Genomic DNA, 27,561 nt, shown 5'->3' with positions numbered 1-27,561 from the left:
CAAGCTGCCCCAAACGGAGCCTTAATCTTTGAAAAAATAAAGATAATTCACAGTTGTTCAATTTTGATTTCAAGATTAGACTACATAATTTATTGTGATAAATGATATCTTAAAACCATATTCACACGGGTCATATAATTCAAAGCCAAAATATAACCATCCATGATAATATTTTGCCACATTAAGCTTTATCCTGAATCAAACTATCTGTCAAATTATCTGATGCAAACTTTAGGCTTTCCTGCTCAAATTTGTTTCTTATTCCTATATTAATATATAAGCCATTAACCATATTTACATGGAAATAAGCAGATCAAATATATCAAATTAGTTCTAATTTTTCAATCTAAATAGCTCGCTATAATCCTATAATTTTTTTTTTAAAAAAAGGGCATTTACATACATAGCACACAATTCTTATATATTTATATATCTAACACCTAAACAAATAACATACTCTATACAGCCGCAGCACGTATATTCTATATAATTGCTAAGAAGATTATAAAGCTACAGTTACAGCATCTTTAAAGCAGGGCAAACAAGACTCAACTTCATTTTAAAAAAGAGACAGAACTTCAAGCTGTCAAATAACACAAATGACGAGCATAAGAGGCATCTAAGACCTTAATGTTTACTCTATATAGCAAAAAAGCATCTAACTCAACAAAAAAATAAAATAAAATAAAAGATGATTAGCTGAAGTAAATGGATATCAGTGGGATATCAACATCATTATCTTCATCATCCTCACAAGCAACAACAACATCCAGATGTCGCCTATATGATGGGACCTCCAACTTAGACACATCCTGCGCAAGCTCCACAATTTTCCTGTCCAGCCTATCCTTGTGCCTCAGGAACATGCTGTTGTACAGCAGGGAAGTTCCATGTGATATACTGTAGGCATTGAGTCCCCTGTTCTTGAGCCACTGAAGAAGCTCACGAAGGGTGATGTTACCTTTGATGATCCAGCGATCCCACACCGTCCAGCTCAAATCCTGATGCTTGATTACCTTTGGCGCCACAGGCTCGGCCATGGAGAAGAGCGGAAGGGCAAGATTTGCGAAAGTGTTGCGATAGTTCTCCAGCTTGTGCCCACCAGCAATGACTTTGTAAAGCTCGAGGCACACCAAACCGGTCGCCATAGCCGTAGAGGTGGCGATGGCGGGGATGATCCTCCCGGCGATGAACTTGGCTTTCAGTTTGTCAACTTCTGGAATGCCGTAGTTTCTTGCCCGCATGTTTGCCAGCCCGGCTATGAACTCCATGTGGAAATTTGTATCATCATCCTGAGTATATTTCCTAGCATATTAGATAATAGTGGAAAAATATAGTAATATATGTTTTGGGGATGATGGTTGGGAAAACCAAGATTTCAGGAGAAATTGATAAACTGAATTTACTGTAATTACAATAAACATATGAAAACCATTAAAACATGGTCAACAGACAGAATTAAAAGTTCCAATTAAAAAAATAAATTTACAATTAGCGATAGAGAAATGGCTGCAAAAACTGATGTATTCCATTTTCAAACCAAGATATCGCAAGCTAAACAAGATTTAATGTGCTTGAAGATGGAATCTTCTAACTTCCCATGTAGATCAACAAAACCAAAAATGTAAGCAGTCAGACTAAGTGAATACTCAGATGATTATAAAATAATTTGGAAGGTAATAACCCAAGACAAAACAATGTTGCTTAAGAGAAAGCAAACTCTATCTTCAAACCAAAATGTCTTCAACAAAACTTTTCATTACATAAAAGAGGTGCACAAGCAGATATTGATATAAAATGGTATTAAAGTGCATACCTTTTCAAACTGTATAGGGTTCAAATGGTATCCAGGGGGTAGTCTCTTTGCACATTCTTCCAGCTTTGCAACAAGCTCATTAATGACAGCAGCGTCATCTGTAGAGGCAGTTGACAAGTTAGTTGCTTTCTCATCAGTAACAATTTTGACTCCCTTCTTGGGTTCAAAATCAGTCACAACAACTTTGTCCATCGCATCAACCAGCTTCTTTGAGTTATTAGCCCAATCGGGTAAAAGAATTCCAAATGTCTCTGCTCTTAAAATAGAAGCAGACAAGATGAAGTCAACATGACTTGAATCGCTAGCAGAGAACTGCAATGGTCGGGGAAAACGTTTCGGTGCAGACCAAAATGATGACCCACTGCTGGTAACAGCATCCTCAGGAAACGTGAATGTTAGTTGCTTTATGCGATTGGCAAAGTAATCTTCAAACCTGGGAAACGACAAGTTCAAAATTAGCAGATAATATGGCTTTAGAAAATATTTCTTAGGTGATAGAATTGCGTGAGTTCAAAACTAGCATTCACTGAGCTCTTTTCAAACATGTAAAAGATCTAATCATAACATAAACAGAAGAATGCGTAACACGGGGCAAGGAGGAAACCTTGGACTGGTTCGGTGATTCAGTCCAAGTGGGGCATGGCCGGTTGACACTCTCTAGGGCCTGCTCACTCCTAATAACAGCAAGGGTATTTTCATCTATTTGTTTTTATAGGTGTACGTTATTTGTTGATTATAAATAAGTGGTCATTTCTTATAATAGGACCATTTGGTTCATTTGAGGTTTGCAAAGGCTTGTGCTCCCATTGTGATTCCCAGATGGGAAAGAGACTGTATCCACAGCATTAGCTAGTAGCAACTGTATCTCTTCGTTGGTGGTAGTGACATCCAAGGCCTCCTTCCTTTGTCAATCTTTCGAGTGGTGATTTTTGTATTTCGATTAGTTGCGAGAGTAGAAAACTCTTATATCTTATATCATTTATTAGACTAGTGCATCTCGCTTTTATTCTGGCTTTTTTTCCTTGACTAGGATTGCTTTCTTGGTAGTTTTTGTTGAATATTCTCCAACCCCCTTCTTCAATATCATTTGGTATCCGAGCTAGTCGAACCCTAATTTTATCATAAGGTCGCTGTAATCCTACCAAACCTAAACCCGCCAAACCATATCCAAATCTTGACCTAACCCTAATTCCCTAAATATTTTCTATGCACCCTAAATCAGTCCCATATACCCTATTTCACCTCTCAAACCTAAATCCACCAAATCATAGTGAAACTTTGACATAATCCTAAGCTAAATTTCAACATCAGCAACCCTAAATACTTTTTGTTGCGCCCTAAATATCTCATACACCCTTTCACCTCCCAAATCTAAACCTTAACTATGCCACGGAAGAGACAAGTGTTGCAAGTCAAAGACTCTCCAATCCTGGTACGTTACAGCAACTTTGCCACCTTCAACGTGGCAGATTGAAATCATGAGTTGGAAGCTACGAAATTTGAGGTCGAAGCTCCATCAACCTCTGTAGATTGATGCAGGGCAAGGAGGGGACCTTGAACTTGTTCAGTCCAAGTAGGGAAGGGTCGATCGGTGGCCCTTTCTCTAGGGTTAGAGTTGTCTCCCACTCCTAATAGCAAAAATGATACTTTCATTTGTTTGTTTTTATTAGGTTTAGGCCATTTATTGATTATAAATATGTGGTCTTTGATTGTATTGGAGGTCTTTTTATCATTTGAGTTTTGTGAGGGTCTGTGCTCCCTTCGAGGCTCCTGGATGAGGACGAGTCTTTAACCACAGCTTTGGGTGGTGGCAACTGTATCCCTCCATTGTTTGTGGTGACATCCCGAGTCTCCTTCCTTCACAAATCCTTTAACTAGTGATTTATATATCTCGATCGGTTGTGAGAGCAGAAAACTTTTGCATTTAATATCTTCTATTTGATTAGTGTATCTCGCCTTTGCTCTGTTTTTTTTTTCTTGACTAGGATTGCTTTCTTGGTTGTTCTTGTTGAATCTCCTCCAATTCTGCTTCTCCGGTATCGGACCCTCAAATATGTTACCCATTGTCTGCACTGCATGCTTAACCACAGCTATGGGTGGTGGCAACTGTATCCCTCCATTGTTTATGGTGACAACCCGGGTCTACTTATTTTGCAAATCCTTTAACTAGTGATTTATATAACCCGATCGGTTGTGAGAGTAGAAAATTCTTGCAATTTATATCTTCCATTTGATTAGTGTATCTCGCCTTTGTTCTGTTTTTCATTTTTCTTAACTAGGATTATTTTCTTGGTTGTTCTTGTTGAATCGCCTCCAACTCCGCTTCTCCGGTATCAAGCCCTCAATTGTGTTGCCCATTCTCTGCACTGCATGCTTACCCTCATGCCCCCTCACTTGTTTAGTCATGACGTGCACTAGTCCTCTCCCTCTCACTGTCTGCTTCCCTCCCCCCACACCGCCTTCCCCCCTCCTCCCTGCAAACCGTCTTTGCCAATGCTTCCTCTCTCACACTGCCTTACTTCTAAACACAACCTCACCTAAGCTGCCTCTCGGGTACAAATAAAATATAAGAGAGATAAAGAGAGAGCATTTAAAATGTATACTAAGAAACACAAAAAAACACTTCAATGCATTTGATTTGCATCCAACTAAACTTCTGCATTTCTAAAAAGCATGCATTCCGGTCACTCTCAATTTCTAATATACATATATTTTCAAAACATCATAAAATACAGCCTCAAAGATGACTTTGAACACACTACAACTCAGCAATAGTTTATCACGATGTAGCTGTCTTCCCATCCATGATTAAATGACATAAGGCTGGCAAAATAGTCAACATCTTATAGATCAAACAAAAACTTGCTCAAGATTAACAGCCCGCTTTCCACAAAATTAACCAAATGAAGTGGGAATAACCACTGCCCTTTTGGCTGTATTAAACTTGCCAGAAATTACAGAAAATAAAATCAGCAGTAGTTCAAACATCTATATTGCTGGACTAGTACTTTCAAATACATCTATATGGGGATCATTTTCGTCCATTATGTCGAAAAAAAACTGAAATATGATGCCAAGTAAATAAGAAATGAAATTTATGAAACTTACCTGAGTCGTGCCCAACTGACGCAGTCTTCAAACGTATCGCATCTGTCCTTGTCAAGGCACTCTATGACACGCTCAAGAAGATCCCTAGCCTGGGCATCACCTGCTGCCTTCATAGCACCCACATATTCACCTGGAGCAGTTAAGAATTTGTTAGCCTCATTAGGGGTTTTCTCGAGCATGCCCTCAAACTCAGACCTGGCCCATGTCAAACAATGATCAATGTTATGGGGAAAAGAATGAACTGTGCACATAGGTGCCTGTCTTTCTGGCGGGTCTCTAGACGCGCCATAATTCTCAGTAAGATGTGGTACAACCATTTGGGTGTTACATTTGGTACCAAGGGTCCCAGACTCCAGCAATGGCTTTTGGAAATACAAACATCTTCCATCCATATACATCCTTGCAGTTACGTTGTCCAAAGCATTTATAACAACATCCAAGCTCTCCCAGAAAGAATCATCAAACACATTTTCTGTTTCAGGACTAGCACGATTTTGCAGGGCCTCAATATGGAGACTAGGGTTGATGGCAGCAGCAGCTGCTGCCGCTACAGTGGATTTTGCCTGCCCCATATTCCAATCACGGAATAGAAACTGCCGACTAAGATTACTCTTCTCAATGACATCATCATCTGTGATTGTTAGCTTGCCCTTTGGGCTGCAACAAACTCCCATTAGTGCTAAGTTCTTCAAGAATTCACATCCAAGAGCACCTGCTCCTACTATAAATGCTTTAGTTTCTTCCATTTTATTTTGAAGCCTGGCTCCAAATACTGAGATTTGAGCATCATATCGGGAATTCAATGGCTTCAGGTCATTAGGTTCCAGAGGCTCAGGTGGGAGTGATTCCAGTGAATCAAAATAAAAGAACTGTACAGAAAAATAAAATCATACAAAAAAGAATAAAAATAAACATAAACAAGCATGTTAATAGCACACAAGATATGGAAACAAAAAGAGAACCATAGCTAGCTGCAAATCTAACCTGGAAAAGGGGATGGAACTTTCCAGAGCAAGCTTTCATAACTTCTTGCCCAACAATACCACCAAAAATTGCTGCCATTGGATTCAAGACAGACCTGGAACCACTTGAAAAATGATAGAGAACCTTCCTATCAATATCATCCAGTTTACGAACACCCAAGTTCTCATTGATTTTGAAAGCTAAATCTATTAGTTTCTCAGCATCTTCTTCTGACCCAACCATAGGGAAGTGTCCAAAATCTTGTCGAAATGAATCCAAAGCTTGAAACGCCACATGTAGCAGGGCCGGGCGATCAAATTTGGAGAAATCGCTTAGAAGAAAGTCACCTGGATCTTTTAACGCGTCTCTTAAAGGCTTGAATTGTATGACCTTGGGCTGCTTCACTTGTGTCACAATACCTCCTCTGCTGTATGCGCCAAACCCTGTAGTATCTTCTTCAAGGACAAAAGAATATGGTCGAGCACTTGCAACTTTCCTAGGTTTTCCATCATTCAACTCGGTCATTCCTTGCACTTCAGAAAATACAACAAGATCGCCATCCTGAAATTCCAGCCGCTCATCATCAACACAAGACACAAATGCAGGGCAGTCATTGCTAATCGATGCAATTATGCCTGTATGAGGCTCCTCTCCATCAACATCGACAACTGTAAATTTTGGTCCAAAGTCACAGAATACATTTCCAAAAAGGCCTCGAATTTCACATTTAATGAAAGCTATTGAGGGTTGGTGATTGTGACAATAATCATCAAACTCAATAGCCTTCTCTAAGCTGATATCAGTAAACACGACGGCCTGCAAAGTAGAATTTGTAAAAGAAAAGTATGATCTGTTATCTAGCAAAGGAACAAAGAAAGCAAGCTTAAGTTCATACAGACCATTAATTTGAAGGAATGAAAACAAAGAAAATATTAAAATCAGCAAGAAATGTCACTTCTAAACATGTATAGATATAAGTCCAAAATATACTTCTAAACCATAAACTACCAGCCGAATCTATTAAGATTTTGTAACCATGCAAGTCTTTCTCCTACTGGACAAATTTAAAATTTGCAATGGTGGTACTTCAGCAATCAATGGGGCATAGGAACCTTGCTTTCAGTTCCATTCTTTAACATCATTAGGCATATAACATGATTGAGTCACAAAGAACTGAAGGAAGGAAAACAATCTTCAAAAGCATTGAACATTTAAAAGTAAAACTCAACTTTTTATAACAACCAATTAGATATCATATGATGCATAAGGTCCCAAAAGAACAGATTACGCAAATTAATTCAACACAGTTATTAATAGGATCTCAACTAAAATTCATCAACTTTAAAAGCTGTCTCGCATTTGCCATCCATTCACTTGTTAGGCGTATAACATAACAGAGTTACAGTTTGATAACATGATCGAGTAGCGGGAAATTGAAGGCTCCAGCATATATAGAAAAAGAACAATCTTCAACAACATTCGACAATGACAACAACAACAACAACAAGCCTTTATCCCACTAAGTGGGGTCAGCTATATGATCCTTTTTCTCCATTGCGACCAATTGAGTGTCAATTTTCATTTAATTCTAATAAATTAAGATCATTTTTTTTACAATATGCCCAAGTCTTTCTAGGTCTACCGCTACCTTTCTTAGCACAAGTTGAATCTAAAACATCTACTCTCATACTCGGATCATCAGATAGTCAAAGTTTAATGTCACCAAACCATCTAAGGCGACTCTCTAATTTTGTTCGCTACTGGAACTACACCAACCCTATCACGTATATAATCATTCCGCATTTTGTCCCAAGTGTAAAGCCACTCATCCACCTAAGCATTCTCATCTCGGTAACACTTAACTTAGTTTTATCATTTTCTTTTAAAGGAAAACATTCAGTGCCATAGAGTATTACAGGTCTCACCACCATCTTATAAATTTTTCCTTTCAGTCTAAGCAATATTTTTCCTCCACTTCAACCAACCAACTTGAATTCTATTAATAACATTCTCATCTATATCACCATCACTTTGAACAATAAACCAGAGATATCTAAAGCGTTCACACCTTTTAATAATTTGATCACTCATAGTTACAACTCTGTCAATATAGCTACTACTACTAAAATTACCTTTTAATCTTCAACAGCATTGAATATTTAAAATGAGAACTCTGATTTCTATAAGCAACATTTAGATATTATCCTATGGCATAAAGAACAGACTACACAAACTAGTTCACCACCATTAATAGCAGGATCCCATGTAAAATTCATCGCTTTTAAAAATCTTGTCCTACGTTTGACTCTCTTCAGCAACTTCAGCATACATGATGCGCCAGAGATAAATGACTGCCAACTTTTGTTTATAAATACCCTCATTAGATCCAAAAATAACCAAAGCAAGCACGTAACCAACAATAGAAACAAAGAGTTTTAAAATGCTCATGTAAGGTAATACGTAACATTCCACAATCCTTTAAAAAGCAATGAGATTTGAAAATATGACGATAAGGATCTATTACCAACCATTGATATGTTTGAAATAAATTAGCTAATGACCTTTCCAAAATTCAAAACACATTATAAGGCAGAATTTATCAAAAACCATAATACCTACTGTGAGTGCGAGCAAAATTTCTTGTTCCAAAAACGAAAGCATTGAGCATAGTGCATTGTAGTAAACCGAAGTGGACCCTTGTCATCTCCCAAGTAAAAACATATATGTATTAACTACATGAAATATGAGATGAAGTCACACTTAGGGGGTGTTTGGTTGCCTCTTGGATTTAAGTTGATTAGGATTTACTAAAGTCAACCTTATCATATGTTTAGTAAATTTAGTGATGTTAAATCAAAATTTGTGTTTGGTATTATTTAGGTTAAATCCAGTTAAATCTATAAAAAATGTTTGGCATTTGCTTTTATGATTTAACAGATGAAGGAAGTCATTCTCTTAAATCCACCTTAAGTTTGGATTTAATAAATGCGGGATTACCGTCACGCCACATGAATTTTTGGATTTAGCCAACGGCAGGAGGTAAATGTGCTGAAATTGTGTTTGGCGGGTTTACATTAAATCCCTATGTACATCCGAGCATACCAAACATGACCTTAAAATAGCCCCAAGACAAAAATAAAATCAAATAATTACAAAATAAATGAAAGATAATACATGCTAAAAGAAAAGATAAAAACACACCTATTATTACAATGCAGTGCCATATTTAGTTTCATCACACTTTGGTGCAAATTTGGTAACACTAATATGTTTAAAAAAGACATAAATTACACATATCTCTTAGATATGGAATGCACTTCACATAGATTCATATTTTAAAAGCACTTAATAAAGGATTACCCAAGCATTTTAAATTACAAAGGCTAGGAAGCGTAGACACAGATACGGAGAAACAGACACAACACGACAAGATACGAAGACACGACTTAATTAAAAAAATAGGAAACCACACATTATGAACAGATTTTTATATTTAATTAATTATTAATATAAAAATATATTTGTCCATTATTCATTATTGAAAATATCACAACACAAATTTTGCAAGAATAAAATTTAACTTCATAAATTTAAGTTATATTATAAAACATCATGTTTATGAAAATTAATTTGTAAAATTAGATATAATATGTTTCAAAAGAGTTCATTCAGATTCTAAACCAACTTATCTACTAAAATCTTAAAAATTTTATAAATCTAAAAAGGAAATTACTAATGCTCGGCTTCGACAAATATTGGATGTACCTTCAATGCTCAATTTTGACAATTGTTAGAAAGAGCTTCAACGTGATGAGGATGGGGCGGTGATGACTACAAGGTATAATTAAGACGATACGTAAATTTATAACTTTCTAGTTTTCGTGTCCCATTTTCTTGAAAGTGTTAAGCTCAAGTCCGATGCATGCTAAGGTGTGTCCCAGATGTGTTCGATTCAGATATATATTTTATAGTGTCGGAGATGTGTAAGGGCGTGTCCAATAAGTGTCGGTGTCCGATAAATGTTTAACACAAGCATGACACATTTTTAGAAGTGCCGGTGTTACATTGCAATTAGGTTCCCTCACACGGTTGCTAATAGTGAAGATGGTCCCCCAAGGATAACATGACAAAGGTTTCATAGAAAAAAATTATTATTATTATTATTAAACGTATAAATATATTTGCTAAAACTTTTTATCTAATATGGCCTGAATTTAACAAATTAAATGGCTATTAGATCCCTCAAGGATAACATCACAAAGCTTTCATGAAAAATCATTATCATTATTAAACATAAAAATATATTTGCTAATTTTTTTTAATCTATCTAAACTTAACAAATTAAATGGCTATTAGGTCCCTCAAGGATAACATCACATAGTTTTCATAGAAAAAAAAATTACTATCATTAAACATATAAATATATTTGCTGAAAACGATCATTTTGCTTTGCACTTTGCATATTTAAACAAAAAAGAAAACCTAAGCATTGTATTGTTCTTAGTGCATTAAAAATATAACTCAATTGAATCAAATTCTTTACTTTTAGGTGCTATGTAGCAAGACTTATGTAATAGAAGTTAAAGCTTGCACTACGGCATAGATCACAAGTCCTTTAAAAAGTAGAACTTCAATTAAAAGGCTTCACTTTTGAGCTTGTTTACGGCATACATTGCATTGGTTAACCGGTTATCCTTATATACAAATTCACAATCTTAAGAAATTGCATTTGCAACATAAATTACCTCTTGCTTTCTCAATCTTTAGAGTTTAAATTTCAAAAAGCATTCTATCATACATAACAATGCAAAAAATCAAGTTGTGCAGTTTTTTATTTTATTTTTATTACTGAATTTCACCATTTATGGAAAAAAAAACATCGAGAATGTAAAGATTATTTCATTCCAAGTGAAAATTTAAGTGCTCAATATTGATTATTAGTTCTGGATTTTAAGATGAATAGTTTAAAGATAGAAAATACAATGAAATATTGTCATAGAATTGAATGGGTGCGTTTAAAAAACATGATTAAAATTATTTTTATGAGTAAACTTCAAGATTTTAAGATTTGGAATGTTCATGAAGAAGCTAATTTTATATGGGACAAATTAATAAGTACTATTAAATAAGTGGAAAAATATGTACTGGGAGAATGAAAAGAAAAATTTTTTTATAAATAAAAATTATTGGTGGTGGAATAATAATGTGCAAGAAAAAATAAATAAAAAAAGTTTAGTTATAAAAATTAATGTAAATATAAAATCTTAGAGAACTGGGAAAAATATAAGGACCCGTATGTAGTCTAAGAAAAAAATTTTTGGTGCTAAGAATTTTGGTTTTAATGATTTTTATAATATATTAGATATTAAAAAGAAAGAAAGATATAAGTACAAACTAGTCAAACAAGAAGAAAAGAAAAGATAAGATTCAATTCAAGTGTATTAAAAAGGAAAATAAAAAAAATATCTTAAGAGAAAGATATTCAACATAAATAGGTGAGATATTTTGATAATATATTCAATGAAATTTTTGAAAATATGACCAACCTTATAGATCTTAATATCATAATAATAATAAAACTTTTACTTTTATTGTCGCATTAGTAAAAAGAAAGTTGAAGAGGTTTTAAAGAAAAGCAAGCGTGGAAAATTAGTAGGACCTAATGGTATCCCAATAAAAGTGTGGAAATATTTAAGAGATTTAGGGTGCGTTTGGGGCAGCTTATTTGCTGCGGTGGTGTTTTAAAAATGTCGTCGTCCCGTTTGTTTTACACGTTTAAATAGCTTATCTCAAAACATGATTGTGTGATACTTAATAGATGCGGACGCGGGATCGACTCCGCGTTCCACGTCTTCAATTATGTTCGGGTAAAATTTTACTCCCGTGCCCTTCTCCTCTCCCTCTCCTCCCTCGCCAATCTCCCAATCTCGACATTGTAAGAGAATGTTTCGATTTGCCAATTTCCCGATCTAGTTCGGGTTGATATTTCAACGTCGCGTCGATCTCCCGATCTCGTTCGGGTTGATGTTTCGTCGACAGCGGCAGCGGCAGTCACCAGGCTTTTTCCATTTGACGGAAATGATCAAGGTTTTTCAAGCGGTACGATGCTCACTAATCATCTTCTCAAAAACTTTCTCAGCATCTTCTACTTTGCCCAACTTGCCCCAAGCCTCTATTGCCGCAGAACATTCCTCTAATCGGGGATTATGTTCACAAACTTTCCAAATTCTTCTACGTCATCAGCCTTACCGAGCGCGGCATATAGGGGAAGAAGAGATTTGCATGCATTGTGAATCTTGCCAATGTCATCCCCTTCGATCTCCTTCAAGGTAGCCTCAGACTTTTTCTTACGTAGAGCCTTCAGGTTGATTCTGTAGCTATTGGTGATAGGAAGACATGTAGAGCCTTCAGGTTTGCAGAAATTTGTTTTAAAGCTTTCTCTATCTCTTTATCCCGTTGTATGATGTATTCCTTGGGTGTAACCCCTGGACAAATGCGTATTCAACAATCACTAATCATAAATTTTTTGATGTGATATATACATTTTCTTGCATTTGCTATGATGTGGTTTTGGCTTTGAAGTGTTATTTGCACGTAATGCTTTTGCCACAAAAAAAACATCTTTTGGAATTTCTAATGTAAGCCATGGTAACTGAGTGAAAAAATGAAGGAAGATTTACATAAATACCACTCACTTGGTTAACACCTATACGTCATTCAGGCCACCTACCCTATTTGAGAAGGTGTATTTCACCTTTTAATATATAAATAGTGCATTTTTTATGTGATACGAAAGATTTGAAGGATATAAATGAAGAATGAAAACTATTCGTGTCAGATATGTAATTTCATAAGAATTGGGTGGTATATCATGATATCTGTTACTTAAATTTTTGTATAATGCCACATTTACTATACGGTTTAGATGCTTCTCTTCTTCTTATTTATCTACTTGTATCTTACAAACCATCCTGTTTGCAACCTTCAAAGGGGATCCAATGAGATTAGTGCCCAGGTTTGATTTTATTATAGTTATCCATATTTATATTTCATATTATGAAATGTCTTCTTGTTTTGCAGCAATCAATGGCAGTCCTGTTTAAATCTAAGAAAAAGGATATGATCATTCTTCCTCACATGTAAATCTTTTATCTATACATTGTCGCATCAAACTTGTGTATCTACTTAGAGTAATGGACATGTAAGAAATTGAAGAATTTGGAAGATACTGATGATCCAATTAACTGCAGAAATTGCACTGTATAGTTAAATATAAATGGCTGTTATACATAACAAACAGTTTCCACAGGCATATTGCTTCAGTATCATGATCAGTTGGGTAAGTTATTAGTTGGCATTTGAATTAATTTTTTCTTTCTTAAGTCCAAAATCATGCAATTTAAATATTTTGAAGGCCTCAATTAAGAACAAATCACCTGTTATTGTTATGATTAATGCTCTTTAGATAATGCTCCCCTATTGCTTTTAAGTTGGAGTGCCGGACTTAATAATCTTTATATGTTTATTGGTGACTATTTGTGCTGTAGATGCACTGTGCTCATGATTGATTATTGGAATATTACAATTTCTTGAATGGTTAATATTACTATTTGAGCTATAAATGGTTTAATGTGCCAACAGTCACTTGATCAGTGCCGGTAGTGGAGATTATCCAAATTTGGTGTTAGATGTGTCGTAGCGCCGGTGTGGAGTACCCATTGTTGTGACTGAGGTTAGAGTTGACTGGCGAGAGCAGCAGTTGAGTTTGTGGGATTTGCTTGGTATTGAAGATTGGTTTTGTGCAAGCAGGTGCTGGTTATGGTACTCATGATTATTTCCTCATTGTTTACTTTGGAGCCGGCAGTAGCTATCTGTTCTACCAGGTTCTTAATATAAGTAAGGAATTGATTCATTGGTGGTTCTCATAGTTATGTTATGTAATTCATTTTTGAGTTGAATTACACGTGATCTGTTGTTGGCTTGAAATTGCTTTGCCAAGCTGTTCCAAATTTCAGCTGTTGTAGTGAGATGGATGATATAGGGAAGGATTGAAGGAGAAATGGTGGAAAACATGGCTGTTGTGAGGTTTCGATTAATGAGAAGCCATAAATTTTAATCTTGATTTTCTATATGATTGTCTGATTCATCTTGTGAAACTTGAGGTGGAAAGGTGTTGCACTCTTGTGATTATTTCCTAGAATTGTGCACTCTTTATACATTCATTTCTTTTATTTTTACATTCATTTCTCCTAAAGGCAGTTTTTGTTATGAAAAATAGTTTGTTTCAAAGCTTTGTTAACTATTGCAGGTAGGCTTCCATCCCACCATTCATTTTACTGAAAATGTAAGGTGGAGAATATTTGGGGTTTCTCTATTTTAAGGGCAGCTTGGATGGCCCATGTTTTCATGGGCAACCACGGCTATAAATAGCCACATGTTATAAAATAGTTGGACATGCGACATAGTGATGTGCCGTTGGGAAATCGCTCTATTTTTTTACTGATATATTATCTTTTTTAATAATTGCAGGACAATGAGCTCCGGGTATTCAGGGAAGTTCAGACAAGTGATGTGCCGCTGCGGAATGTCGTCCTTGCTACTAAAGTCACGCCGGCAACATAGCTACGGGCGGCAGTTCTATAGGTGCCCGATGTGGAGACATGAACCCGAAAACTACGGCTTCTTCAGGTGAGCAGACAACCCTTCAAATTCAACGTTATCCAAATCGGACAACATTGCACAGTGTTCGACGGTGCCACAATCGGAGACAATCACTTGTGGTTCGAGTGTTTCAACGATTCTCAGGAGATGTTACTTTGGTTTTAGTTTGGTATATTGAACTCTAGTTTAGATGAAGTCAGAATAAAAAATATGTACTGTTATGAAATTACAAGTTTATCATGCAACAAATCTATATATATATATATATATTTGTCTGTACTTTGTGTTGATTGTCTAATAAAATAAGGGTTATAAGAAGTTCTTTACTTCAGTTTCTTTAGCTCCTGCATATTTTCTTCTCTTTGAGTTTATTTTTTTCTTAAATTTCATTTAATTTATTTTAAAATTAGTGTAAAATGTAAATTACTTTATTATTATTTATGTTACACATAATTTAAAAATAATTCTTTCAAAATTAAATTTTATAATGTGTAAACGGTCTTTTATCTACCAAAAACCTGTAAATAAATTGTTTTTCAAATGTCCAAACCAAGCAGCTAACAGTTTATCCAGAACAAAGGCGAAATGATCATTTATCTAGAATCAGTTGTTTTCGGAACGCACAAACCAAACAGCCAGATAGCTTATTAGGATAAGCTCCTGATAAACTGCTTATTAACAGATTATCGGGATAAGCTGCTTATTTGGATAAGCTGAATAAGCTCTAGCTGCCCCAAACAGACCCTTAAAAGCTTCTTTGCTTATTAATTTTTTTACTATTATTTCAAAAACAAAAAAGAAGTATGAGTGGAGGAAGTGTATTTTGGTCCACATTTTTAAGAATAAAGAGAAAGCACAACAACGTGCAGATTATACAAGTACTAAGTTAATGTGTCATACATTAAAATTAAGGAAGAGAGTAAGTTAATGTGTCATACATAAAAAAGAGAGTTATTAAACATAGGTTAATACTTGAACCAAAAATTTCTCATAATCAATTTAGATTTATGTCGGGCAAGTCTATTATGGAAGTTACACATTTATTGAGATGTTTGATGAAGAAGTACATATAGAATAAGGAGGATCCATATATGATTTTTATTGATTTAGAAAAAGCTTATAATAAGGTTCCAAGAGAAGTTCTTTGGAGAGTTCTAGAAATGAAAGGTGTCGATATGACATATATTCAAATCATTAGAGAATTGTATACTAGAGTTGTTACTTGTGTTCAAACAAAAAGAAGAGTGACCAAGCATTTTCCTATTTTAGTTGGACTGCATCAGGGATCAGCTTTAAGCCCATATCTTTTTGTTTTAGTTTGGATGCTCTTACTGGACTTTTACAAAAGGATGCAACTTCTAATAAATAAAACTAAAGAAAGAGTTCTGGAAAAACTTGAATTATAAAGGTCTAAATTAGAGTCTAAAGGTCTTCATTTGAGTAGATCTAAAACTGAATACATTGAATGTAATTCTAGTAGTAGTAAATCTAGTGACGGAGTTGTAACAATGGGTGATCAAATCATTAAAAGGTGTCAACATTTTAGATGTCTCGGGTTTACTGTTCAAAGTGATGGTGATATAGATGGGAATGTTATTAATAGAATTCAAGTTGGATGGTTAAAGTGGAGGAAAGCATCGGGCCAATTGTGTGAAAAAAAAATACTGCTTAGACTTGAAGAAAATTGGTATAAGATGGTGAAACCAGCAATGCTTTATGGAGCATAATGTTGGCCTTTAAAAGAGAAGCATAAAACTAAGTGTTGAAGAGATAAGATTGCTTAGGTGGATGAGTGGCTTGACACTTAGACATAAAATATGAAACAAATGTATCATTGAAAGGGTTGGTGCAACTCCAGTGGCAAACAAGATTAGAGAGACTAGTCTTAGATGGTTTGGTCATTTTAAAGGTCGACCATCCAATAATTACTTTAACTCTACCTTACCTCTTACTCTCAAAATCGCACGGGGGAACTCCCCTAAGCTTGACCCAACCTGGACAAATTTCTTCTACCCTTACAACTTTGCCTCGAACACCTCCGCACACAAAAGATCTGAATCGAGAACCTAGCTTCGGCTTCCTACGCACAAACTCGACCCTTCCTCCTTTAGTACAATGCTCGTTCCTCTCTTATTCTTCTTTCGTAAACTTATTAGAATATTGAATATTTATCAATATAAAATCTTGTATTAATTACTTCTATTTGTTTTTATTTTCTTTCCTTTATTTCTTTAATTTATTTTTATTTGTTTTCTTACTAGTATATCTTGTAATAGGTATTTATACCCCTCTTTGCATCAATAAAAAATCTCTTGAGTTATAACATAGTATCAGAGCCTAACCGTAGATCCAGCAGCCCTCGACCTCCTCTGTTGGTTCCAGCAGCAGGCACCTCCACCTTCTCATAATCCCTGGTCCAGCAAACAACAGGTTCACGTCTAGTTCCCAGCAGCATCCTCAACCTGACGTTTGGTCCCTAGCGGCATCCTCTGTTAGATACAACAAACTGCAAGAATCCTATGGTTCAAGGAGTCGCCCGTCCAAATTCCTATCTGCTCTTCCAGTCTCCCGCCTCCAAAGAGGTTCCCGTCTCCAGCAAGGTTTTAGTTTCTGCAAAAGATTTCGTCTCCGACTTCTTCAGCAAGGCTAGATTTGTGGCCACAATCAACAAGGTTTCATCACCAGCTTCTAGCTTCAGATTTCAACAGTAGATTTCTTCCAGCAAGGTATCAACTTCAGCAAGGGGTTAGCTTCTCCAACTAGTCTCCCTCCTCCAAAAGAGATTTCTTCTAGCATACATGATCTGATCGTTGGAACCTTCGTCCAACCGGCCACAAGATCTCTTCCAGCATAAACCCCTTCCTGAGGCCATATACCTTCCCATTAGCATTAAGAACCTTATGATGCTTCAACAACCTAACATCACGTTTGGCTCAATCGAAACCACGACGGACTCCTCCAGAACTAAGTCATCATCAGAAGGTATTCTTGATTCCACCGAGGGATCAATTCCAACCTTCGTTCCTCTGCAGACCGGAGGATGGGAAAACAACACGAACTTCTTTATCACAACTCATAAACTAAACGGCAACAACTTTCTCCAATGGTCCCCATCTGTATCTTTGTTCATCAAATGAGGTAGAAAATTTGGTCATCTTACTAGTATGATTCATGAACCTCCAAAAACTAACCCAGCATATAGTCTGGGAAGTGGAGAATTTTGTGGTCATGTCGTGGCTAATCAACTCCATGGAGACTTCGATTAGCCAATCATATATGTTTCTTCCTTCCGCTAGTGGCCATTGGTTAGCAGTTCGTGATACCTACTCAGATTCAGAGAATTTCAGCCAACTCTATGAGGTGTCCGAAAAATTCGTGACGCAAGACAAGGATCCAGGACTGTGACTCAGTATTACAATAACCTATTAGCAATATGAATGGAATGCGACATATATTATGACTACACGTGGGAATCTCCAGCGGACCTATCTCTTTTCCAAAAAATTGTAGAAAAGAACAGCATGTTCCAATTTCTGACAAGCCTCAACAAAGATCTTGACGAAGTTTGCAGACGTATCATTAGTCGGGATCCTCGTCCTTCCACTCGTGCCGCTTTCATTGAGATTCATCGCAAAGAGAGTCGTAGACTTGTCATGCTTGATGCTTCTACTTAGTTTGTGAAGCATCCGCCTTGGTTTCTAATAGTTTTCAACCTCGGGCTAGTCACCCCAAGTGTGCTTATTGCCACAAGCACAACCACACTCGTGACAAGTGTTGGAAACTCCAAGAGAAACCTGCATCAACAAAGATCTTGATGAAGTTTGTAGACGTATCATTAGTCGGGATCCTTGTCCTTCCACTCGTGCCGCTTTCAATGAGATTCAGCGCAAAGAGAGTCGTAGACTTGTCATCCTTGATGCTTCTACTTAGTTTGTGAAGCATCCGCCTTGGTTTCTAATAGTTTTCAACCTCGGGCTAGTCACCCCAAGTGTGCTTATTGCCACAAGCACAACCACACTCGTGACAAGTGTTGGAAACTCCAAGAGAAACCTGCATCCAAACCTTAAACCAAATCTTCCACTGCCAAGGGTCTCATTACAGCATGTGAATCCAACATGGTACAACCAAACTCTACCCATAACAATTCAGAATCGTCTAATTCTCTTATGAGTCAAATGGAGCAAATAATCACCATGCTTGGATCCAATTCGCTCTCTTCTGGCCCATCAACCTTCACGTTCATCAAGGTATCAATTCTATGATACTCATTTCTTTTGCCTCTTGCAGTCCATGGATCATTGATTAAGGTGTCACGGACCACATGACTAAGAGCTCTCAAACCTTCTCAACATACTATTCTTGTTCAGGAAAAAATACTGTTAAAATTGGTGACGGGTCTCAAAGTTTCATTGCTGGTAAAGAGTTCATTGTTTTAAAAATAAGCCTAACTTTGGAATCAGTGTTACATGCACCTCTGCTAAAATGTAACATTTTATCTTTCAGTAAGCTGACATATGACAGATTGCATTGCTCATTTTTCTTTGTTGTCTGTCTTTCAGGATCGTTGTTCGGGAAAGATAATTGAAACTGCAAAGCAAGTTGGCAGACTCTACTTCTTCAAAGACAAAAGCACGGAGAATGATGACACTCCACTCATTAGTTATAGTTTATCTCAGTCCACAGACTGTCCAATTATATTCTTACACTGTCGTTTCGGCAATCCCAATTTTTAGTATTTAAAACAATTAAATTTGTTGATGTTTACTGATAAAAATCCTTCGAATTTCAAATATGAAACTTATCAATTAGTCAAACATCATCGTGTCTTTTATCCACCCCACAATTACACATCTTTCGCTTCTCTCTTATTCACAGTGACTTATGGGGACCCTCTCGCACTTCTAACTACACTAATTAACGGTGGTTCCTTACTTTGATTGATTACCACACTCGAATGACATGAGTCCATATTTTAAAAGATAAATCTGAAGTTACAGTCACTTTTAAAAACTTTCGCACCTTTATTTTGACCCAATTCAAAACTTCTATTCAACTTCTTCGGACTGACAATGGTCGTGAATTTTTTAACTCTATATTATAAGAATTCGTGGTAAGTGAAGGCATCCTCCATCATAACTCATATACTGACACTCCTCACAAAATGGAGTAGTCTAGAGAAAAAATCATCCCCTTGATGTTACCCGCTCCATTATGTTTCACTCTAATGTCCCAAAATGTTTATAGAATTATGGCATTCTTACTGTCATTTATCTAATGAATAAAGTTACCTAAAAAATTCAAAACTTTTGTACCCTTTTAACTGTCTTAAGATCTTCCTTTCCTAACGATCAGGTCTTCTCCACTTTAGATCCCAAAATTTTTGAGTGCACAACCTTTGTTCGGAACACGGCCCCAACTTGAAATAAACTTGATCCAAGTCCATAAAATATGTTTTTGTCGGATACTCGACCACTCAAAATGGGTATTGGTGTTTTGACCCTACCACAAATAAGTTTTATGTTAGTGTTGTCGTCTTTTTTTTTAAAGTGTGACCTACTTTCATACCTCGGCTCTCAGTGAGAGGGAACTAGACTTCTTGGACATTGTTCCTTACCCTAATCATGTAGATGATCCCCCCACTTCACCTACCATCGAGGTTCCATCCACTTCTCCCACCACCGAGTATTTTGTCTCATTGGTTTCACCAGCACACCGCCTCACTCTTCGTGTCTACACTCGATGTGCTCGTTCTAATGCACCTACTATGGAGTCACTAAGCCCTCGTTGGACCCTAAATCCCCTCCGGACGATATCCCCAACACTGCTCCTATTCCAAATGAGGAAGTCAGATCCTCTAATAAGGTACTCATCAGACAGGTTTTCTCCATCCCATAGTAAACTATGTCTCTCTTCGCTGATTATCCCCAACCTACAAGGCATTTGCTGCGGCCCTGAGCAACCATCAACTTTCATCTATTGAGGTTGCCTTAGCAGACCTAACCTGGAAAGTTGTCTTCATCGAGGAGATAAATGCTCTTCAGCGGAACTATACTTGAGACATTGTTGATCTTCCTTGGGCCAAAATAGCAGTGAGATGCTAATGGATTTTTAGCATCAAGTTTAAATCTGATGGATCTTTTTAATGCAAAAAGATGTGGTAACTCACCAACCTACGGAGTGAGGAGACATTTGCTTCGATTGTCAAATTAAACACCATTCAGGTCCTTTTATCTCTTACAGTGAATCTGGATTGGCCCTTATTTCAGTTTGATGTCAAGGATGTGTTCCTAAATGACGATCTTACAGAGGAGATATACATGGCTCTTCCCCCAGACTTTGACTCCACTACCTCCGAGGGGCAAGCATGAATACTGCAAAAATCCCTCTATGGATTGAAGCAATCACTATGAGCATGATTTAGGAAATTCACAAAGATGGTGGTAAGTCATGGATTCACTCAGGCTCAATCAAACCAACCTCTGTTCTACCGTCATTCCTCCAACGGCCCGGTAGCTATCCTTTTTGCCTATGTTGACGATTTTTTTTTCACAAATGATCATCTAACAACATTGAAGTTTCTAAAAGGCATGCTTGCTGCTTTCTTTGAAATGAAGGACTTAGGATCTCTCCGATACTTGTTAGGCTAGATGTTGTTGTCTCAGCGAAAGTATGTGATTGACCTTTTGATGGATAACAATCTTCTTCTGTGCAAACTAGTGGTTATCCCGATGGATCCCAATGAAAAACTTCTTGATATTCCCAATGTAATTCCTGTAAACGATACTCACTATCAGCATCTTGTAAGAAAACTCATCTACATTGCTCATACACGCCTCGACATATGCCCTCGCAGTTGGGATAGTCAGTCAATTCATGCATGATCCCTATGAACACCACCTCTAAGTTGTTCACCGGATTCTCCGCTGTTTAAAAAAGAAACCAAGCACAGGTTTATTATTTTCCCGCCACATCTCTCGTTTTATTTCAGTTTACACAGACACGGATTGGGTCGGGTCTGTCCATGATCAACAATCAATCTCGAGGTACTATTCATTTGTGTGAGGAAACCTGATCAAGTGGAAAAGTAAGAAGTCGTTTGTAGTTGCTAAGAGCAGTGCAGATCCATGTCCCTAGAAATTTGTGACATCCTCGGGTTACGCAACATGCTCCACGAACTACATATGAATGTCTCCGCTCTCCTACAATTGCAATGTGATAACAAGGCTTTCATAAGCATTGCTCATAACTCTGTCCAGCATGATCACACCATACATGTTGAGATTGATCATCACTTCATTAAGGAAAAGCTCGAGTCCAAGGAAATTTGTGTTTCTTTTGTGTCATCTAGTGGCCAACTGATAGATATTCTCACAAGAATTCTTTCTTGATCACTATTTGATGAGTTCAAATCAAAGTTGAACATGAATGACATCCATGCTTCAACTTGTGGTGTAGTATTGGAATATTAAATATTTATTAATATAGAATCATGCATTAATTACTTTTATTTGCTTTTATTTTCTTTCCTTTATTCCTTTAGTTGATTTTTATTTGTTTCCTTACTAGTATATTCTTCAATGGATATTTATACCCCTCTTTGCATCAATGGAAGTATCTTGGGTTCTATTCTAACTGGCTAAGACAGAGCTATTTTTCGCAGCTCCTTCCTCCTTCACATGTTGAAAAGCAGTGATCCTCTTATTCTCTCACGGCGTCGTATACTTGGGTAAGAAAAAACTCTCAACACCCCTTCTTCCTTCCTCCGTTCTTTGACTGCACGCCTGAGAGCGCCCGTCTCACGCGTTCATTTATATGGTGAAGTCACCTCATCAGCTTCCGACCCCTCCTTTCTTCCTCTCTCTTCTTCTCGATTGCCCGGCTAATCTTTTTCTCTTCTTTGTTTCTTCGTTTCCTCTTTTGACTGTTTATTTCCTTTTCCTTACATATCTGAAACGGCGCTTTATAGTTATGCTCAGAGAAGTACAAGCCACTGAAAAAATTGAAGCATTGCCAAACCTTAATAAACCTCCATATATAATGATATGGAGGTATTGTACCGAGGTGTTAAAATAGCAACCATTAAAGAGGTACATAAAAAATTTTATCTCCAAGTAGAAGATTGTTAAAAATGATGATATAATTTGCTACATAATTCGTACTTTTTTTTACCTAGTGTTTTCTACCTAACTCTTTATAAATTAATGACTTACCATCCTTTACCTAACATTTGCATAATGATATCTATCATCATCTATTTAACAAATTCAAGCTTGCTATCCACCACTTCCTACCATTACATAAAAATACACTTTTAACTCTTATTTGAGAAGGGGACGAGGGAGTAGCAATTGCAATTTAGGAGAGCGAGAGGAAAAATCCCTTTTAGAAAAGAGAGGAAGATGATAATAGCATAAGCAACATCTTCTTCTCTATATCTAGCCCTCATTTTTACAGATTCCCTCTCAAATATATTTCATATAGAGTGGTAGCTCTATCATTGTCTGCATTCCCTCTCAAATATATTTCATATAGAGTGGTAGCTCTATCATTGTCTATATATGCATGGAAAACAAAAATTGATGCCCTCTTCTTCTGAGGTTTAGTAGAGAATTTGATTTGTGTGTGGCCATGGATATGGGTGAATATTACTTAATCACATTATCTAGTGTGCCTTGTGATTGTAACCTAGAGTATACAAATTCTTCATTTTCATTTAATTTTGTTCAACATTCTCTCAATATCCTAAGAATAAGTTAACATATTTTTTAAAATAAATCACTCTGATGGGTATTAGCTTAGCGATGTAGGCTCAAAATATTATAAAGGCAAAGCATTCAAGTCATGTGATCATGAAAGCTAGCAACACAAAAATTTAAAGAAATAACAAATCACTTTTTAATTTATAAAAAATCTCACATAAATAAAACGCCTAAAAATAATAGAAACTACTTCAACAATTTCTTTCAAAAACAACTTTTCAAACAGAAGACAATAGCTTTTTATACACAATTAGAGCCATCCTGATGAAATTATTACTGTAGATATTCTAAGCTTTAAATTGCTTCAAGTATAAATATAAGTATAATAAAAGAAAAAGACATTAATCAATTTCATAAGACTTGAAGCAAACATAAGTAAAATTGTCAATTTTAGAAATTTTGAAACATCCAAATTAAAATAACCAATTAACGAAGATTATGCAGGCATACATAGCATACTTAAGTATTGCATGACCAACAGAAATTCTTAAAGCCCACTTCTATTAAATTAGCATACTTAAGTTTTAATTATTGTGAATACGTAAAATCAAAACCATCTTGGATGAATAAAACATTTCCGTGTTTAGTCTTCACAGATTCATGTGCCTTGTGAATTACTTATGGCAAACTAAGAAATTAACCACTACAAATGCTAATTTCCTTCTATTCTACTTTTTGACTTGTTTACGCATCAAGGATTCATAGCTGGAAAAAAATAAAGCATTCATGGCATTTTTCAATGATTTGTTGCAGCTGTGTGCAATCAAATAAATTTGGATGACTTTCGTGTGAACCAAGATGCGGACTTGCAGAAACATAAACACAATGTCATAGATTTCTCATGGATCCTCTAATGTAACATGCAATCAATTGATCAGGCATAAAAAAGAGAAGAAACTGAACAATTAAGGTTTCATATACTATCAAAAGCACCTTTACAATGATGAAAATATAAAAGTTCATATCTATGAAAAAATGCAAACAGTAAGCGTTACAAGGAGTACAGTGGTATTCAGAGCTTTAATTGGAGATTATCTTTGTCAATTCCCAAATTACAGTTGTTTCTAAAACAGACAATCTTACAGATTCCCTATCCTTGAAAAAACATTTATAGCATGTATAGCTAGCATACAAAGCCTAATGCTAATATATTCTACATTACTAGTTATTATCATCATCATTATGCTATCTTCTACATCACTAGACTCGAAATCCTTTCATCAACCATTCTCATCTTCTTAAAAAGCACTATTCTAGAACTTGAAGCACTTGCAACTGTGTTTGATATGAAAATGTCTCTCGATACAAATCCTCATTTCTCCAAATCATGATACTCTTTTACCATCATCTTACATTATTTCTTCTCATAAACCTTTAAGGCATTGGTTTTCACCTCTCCAATCAAGGCACTCAAATAAATCACTACTTGGCATATAAATGCAAAGAATTAGTAACGGTGCATGCTGAGAAGTACGCGGTGTTAAGACCTAACTTCGTTTGTGCATTCAATTGAGTGACTTTTGTCATTTACAACATTGAAGTTGGTATATCAAGAAAAACTCAGCTTGGATGCAGTATTACTTGGCACGTCATGAGGTTCACCTCAAATAATTAGAATAAAACTAATAATGTGGATGATTGAAATTTATGATTTGTCGATTTGTCAAAGGAAATATGATTCCTATTAAAATCTTTAGTAAAGACATTTAAAAAAAAAACATTTCAAAAGGGCTGTAAGATGTAATGACAGTATAATTTGATGGTATTAGTGCTTAAATGATTCCATAAAAAAATGTTGTTAAAGGTGAACCAAGTGTTTGTTTAGGCATTCAGGCGAGGCAAAGTGGGGCCATAATGTCTAACAAAACTCTTAAGCAGACACTATTAGTACATCATGCCTAAGCAAGCGCTTTGACATGAACAATCTTCTTACCTTTATCCAATATATATACGATAGTAATTACAATACAAAATATAAGTTTGTTTATGTAATGATACTAATTTGACATTAGATAATGCTACAAGAGTATCAAGAGTTAAGAAAAATGGAACACTCTTGGAAACAAGTAAAATCAAATGAACAAATGGACAAATAAAGTGTTACATATATAGTGATATAGAAAACGCCATGGATGATGACAAAAAAGAAAAAAAAATAAAAATAAAGATTCCATCATCCCAAAATTAGACAATCTACAAACTTGAGTAATTTACATATATGTATTTGAGAGAAACTACTTGGTAAGATTTTCAAACTTGTAAAGAGACAAGAATTGAAGCTTCATTATTTTTTCATGCAAAATTTCTTGTTTAGTTGATTATTTTATAACCTTAAAAACTATTCCTTATTAATTAAAATAAGTGATAAAGTTATTTCTCTTTAGAGTGTCACTTGAGTGGGCACTTATGGTAGCACCTAGTGTTGGGGAGTTGTATCGCCTAGGTATACTGACTCTTTTGCTAAGTGATATAAATTTAAACCAAGCTTATATTGGCCTTTAAACGGAAGGTCACGTTCCCAAAGTAAATCTACTATTTTGTCAAATGAAATATTTATTTAGTCCATGCAGAACAAAGCTCTATGATTTTTTCTAAACAATTAAAAAGCCACGAACCTGAAAAATAATAGATTTTAGGAGTTAATACTAGCATGAGGACAAAATGTTCCGCTAAGTTTGGTAAAAAAACAAATGTCTTTGTCCACTATATAAAATCACGGTGTGTACCTTTAAAATGATCATCGATAAATGTGACATTTAAAAATATTAGTTTATTTTAAGAAAGATCAGTATAACGTACAAACAACTATGCCTTCTCTTTTCACATCAAGCCTTTCATACACATTAGAACAGAAAAGACGACATATAAAGTTAATCAAAATTGGATGCATGCCATTCGTGAATGACTTCAGTGTGACTTCAGTGTGTACCGATTACTACACAATATAAATTCTACAATGGTTACAATGACCATGAAAAATTCCATGTAAAAAAATTCTTGTAAAATTACATATAGAGTGATATAGAAAACGCCATGGATGATGGAAAAAAAGAAAAAAAACAAAAATAAAGATTCCATCATCCCAAAATTAGACAATCTACAAACTTGAGTAATTTACATATATGTATTTGAGACAAACTAATTAGTAAGATATTCAAACTTGTAAAGAGACAAGAATTGAAGCTTCATAATTTTTTCATGCAAAATTTCTTGTGTTGTTGATTATTTTATAACCTTAAAAACTATTTCTTATTAATTAAAATAAGTGATAAAGTTATTTCTCTTTAGAGTGTCACTTGAGTAGGAACTTATGGTAGCACCTAGTGTTGGGGAGTTGTATCGCCTAGGTATACTGACTCTTTTGCTAAGTGATATAAATTTAAACCAAGCTTATATTGGCCTTTAAACGGAAGGTCACGTTCCCAAAGTAAATCTACTATTTTGTCAAATGAAATATTTATTTAGTTCAAGCAGATCAAAGCTCTATGCTTTTTCCTAAACAACTAAAAAGCCACGAACCTGAAAAATAATAGGTTTTAGGAGTTAATACTAGCATGATGCCAAAATGTTCCGCTTAGATTGGGAAAAAAAAACAAATGTCTTTGTCCACTATATAAAATCACGGTGTGTACCTTTAAAATGATCATCGATAAATGTGACATTTAAAAATATTAGTTTATTTTAAGAAAGATCAGTACAACGGACAGACAACTATGCCTTTTCTTTTCATATCAAACCTTTCATACATATTAGAACAGAAAAGGCCGTCTCAAAAATTGGATGCATGCCATTCGTGAATGACTTCAGTGTGTACCGATTACTACACAATATAAATCCTACAATGGTTACAATGACCATGAAAAATTCCATGTAAAAAAATTCTTGTAAAATTACATATAGAGTGATATAGAAAACGCCATGGATGATGGAAAAAAAGAAAAAAAACAAAAATAAAGATTCCATCATCCCAAAATTAGACAATCTACAAACTTGAGTAATTTACATATATGTATTTGAGACAAACTAATTAGTAAGATATTCAAACTTGTAAAGAGACAAGAATTGAAGCTTCATAATTTTTTCATGCAAAATTTCTTGTGTTGTTGATTATTTTATAACCTTAAAAACTATTTCTTATTAATTAAAATAAGTGATAAAGTTATTTCTCTTTAGAGTGTCACTTGAGTAGGAACTTATGGTAGCACCTAGTGTTGGGGAGTTGTATCGCCTAGGTATACTGACTCTTTTGCTAAG

The 27,561-nt window shown here is 35.5% G+C and overlaps 1 protein-coding gene across 1 annotated transcript in view; it reads right to left on the bottom strand.

Annotated features, from left to right (window-relative positions):
• Nucleotides 1–480: 480 nt before the first annotated feature.
• Nucleotides 481–27,561, bottom strand: part of LOC110026557 (ubiquitin-activating enzyme E1 1-like) — a 28,506-nt gene continuing 1,425 nt past the window's right edge. The window contains exons 3-11 of the mRNA XM_020727536.1: nucleotides 18,741–18,889; nucleotides 17,347–17,424; nucleotides 17,121–17,240; nucleotides 16,891–17,024; nucleotides 12,137–12,264; nucleotides 5,909–6,744; nucleotides 4,925–5,793; nucleotides 1,817–2,249; nucleotides 481–1,292 (exon numbers count right to left, since the gene is read on the bottom strand). Of these exons, the coding sequence (XP_020583195.1) occupies nucleotides 696–1,292; nucleotides 1,817–2,249; nucleotides 4,925–5,793; nucleotides 5,909–6,744; nucleotides 12,137–12,264; nucleotides 16,891–17,024; nucleotides 17,121–17,240; nucleotides 17,347–17,424; nucleotides 18,741–18,889 (3,344 nt within the window). The 3' untranslated portion in view covers nucleotides 481–695. The remainder of the gene's footprint in view (nucleotides 1,293–1,816; nucleotides 2,250–4,924; nucleotides 5,794–5,908; nucleotides 6,745–12,136; nucleotides 12,265–16,890; nucleotides 17,025–17,120; nucleotides 17,241–17,346; nucleotides 17,425–18,740; nucleotides 18,890–27,561) is intronic.

Source organism: Phalaenopsis equestris, unplaced genomic scaffold (assembly GCF_001263595.1).
Source record: "Phalaenopsis equestris unplaced genomic scaffold, ASM126359v1 Scaffold000378, whole genome shotgun sequence".
In the NCBI taxonomy this organism is placed as follows: domain Eukaryota; kingdom Viridiplantae; phylum Streptophyta; class Magnoliopsida; order Asparagales; family Orchidaceae; genus Phalaenopsis; species Phalaenopsis equestris.
The sequence above is the reverse complement of the archived record's forward strand: the minus strand, read 5'-3'. Positions and strand labels throughout refer to the sequence as shown.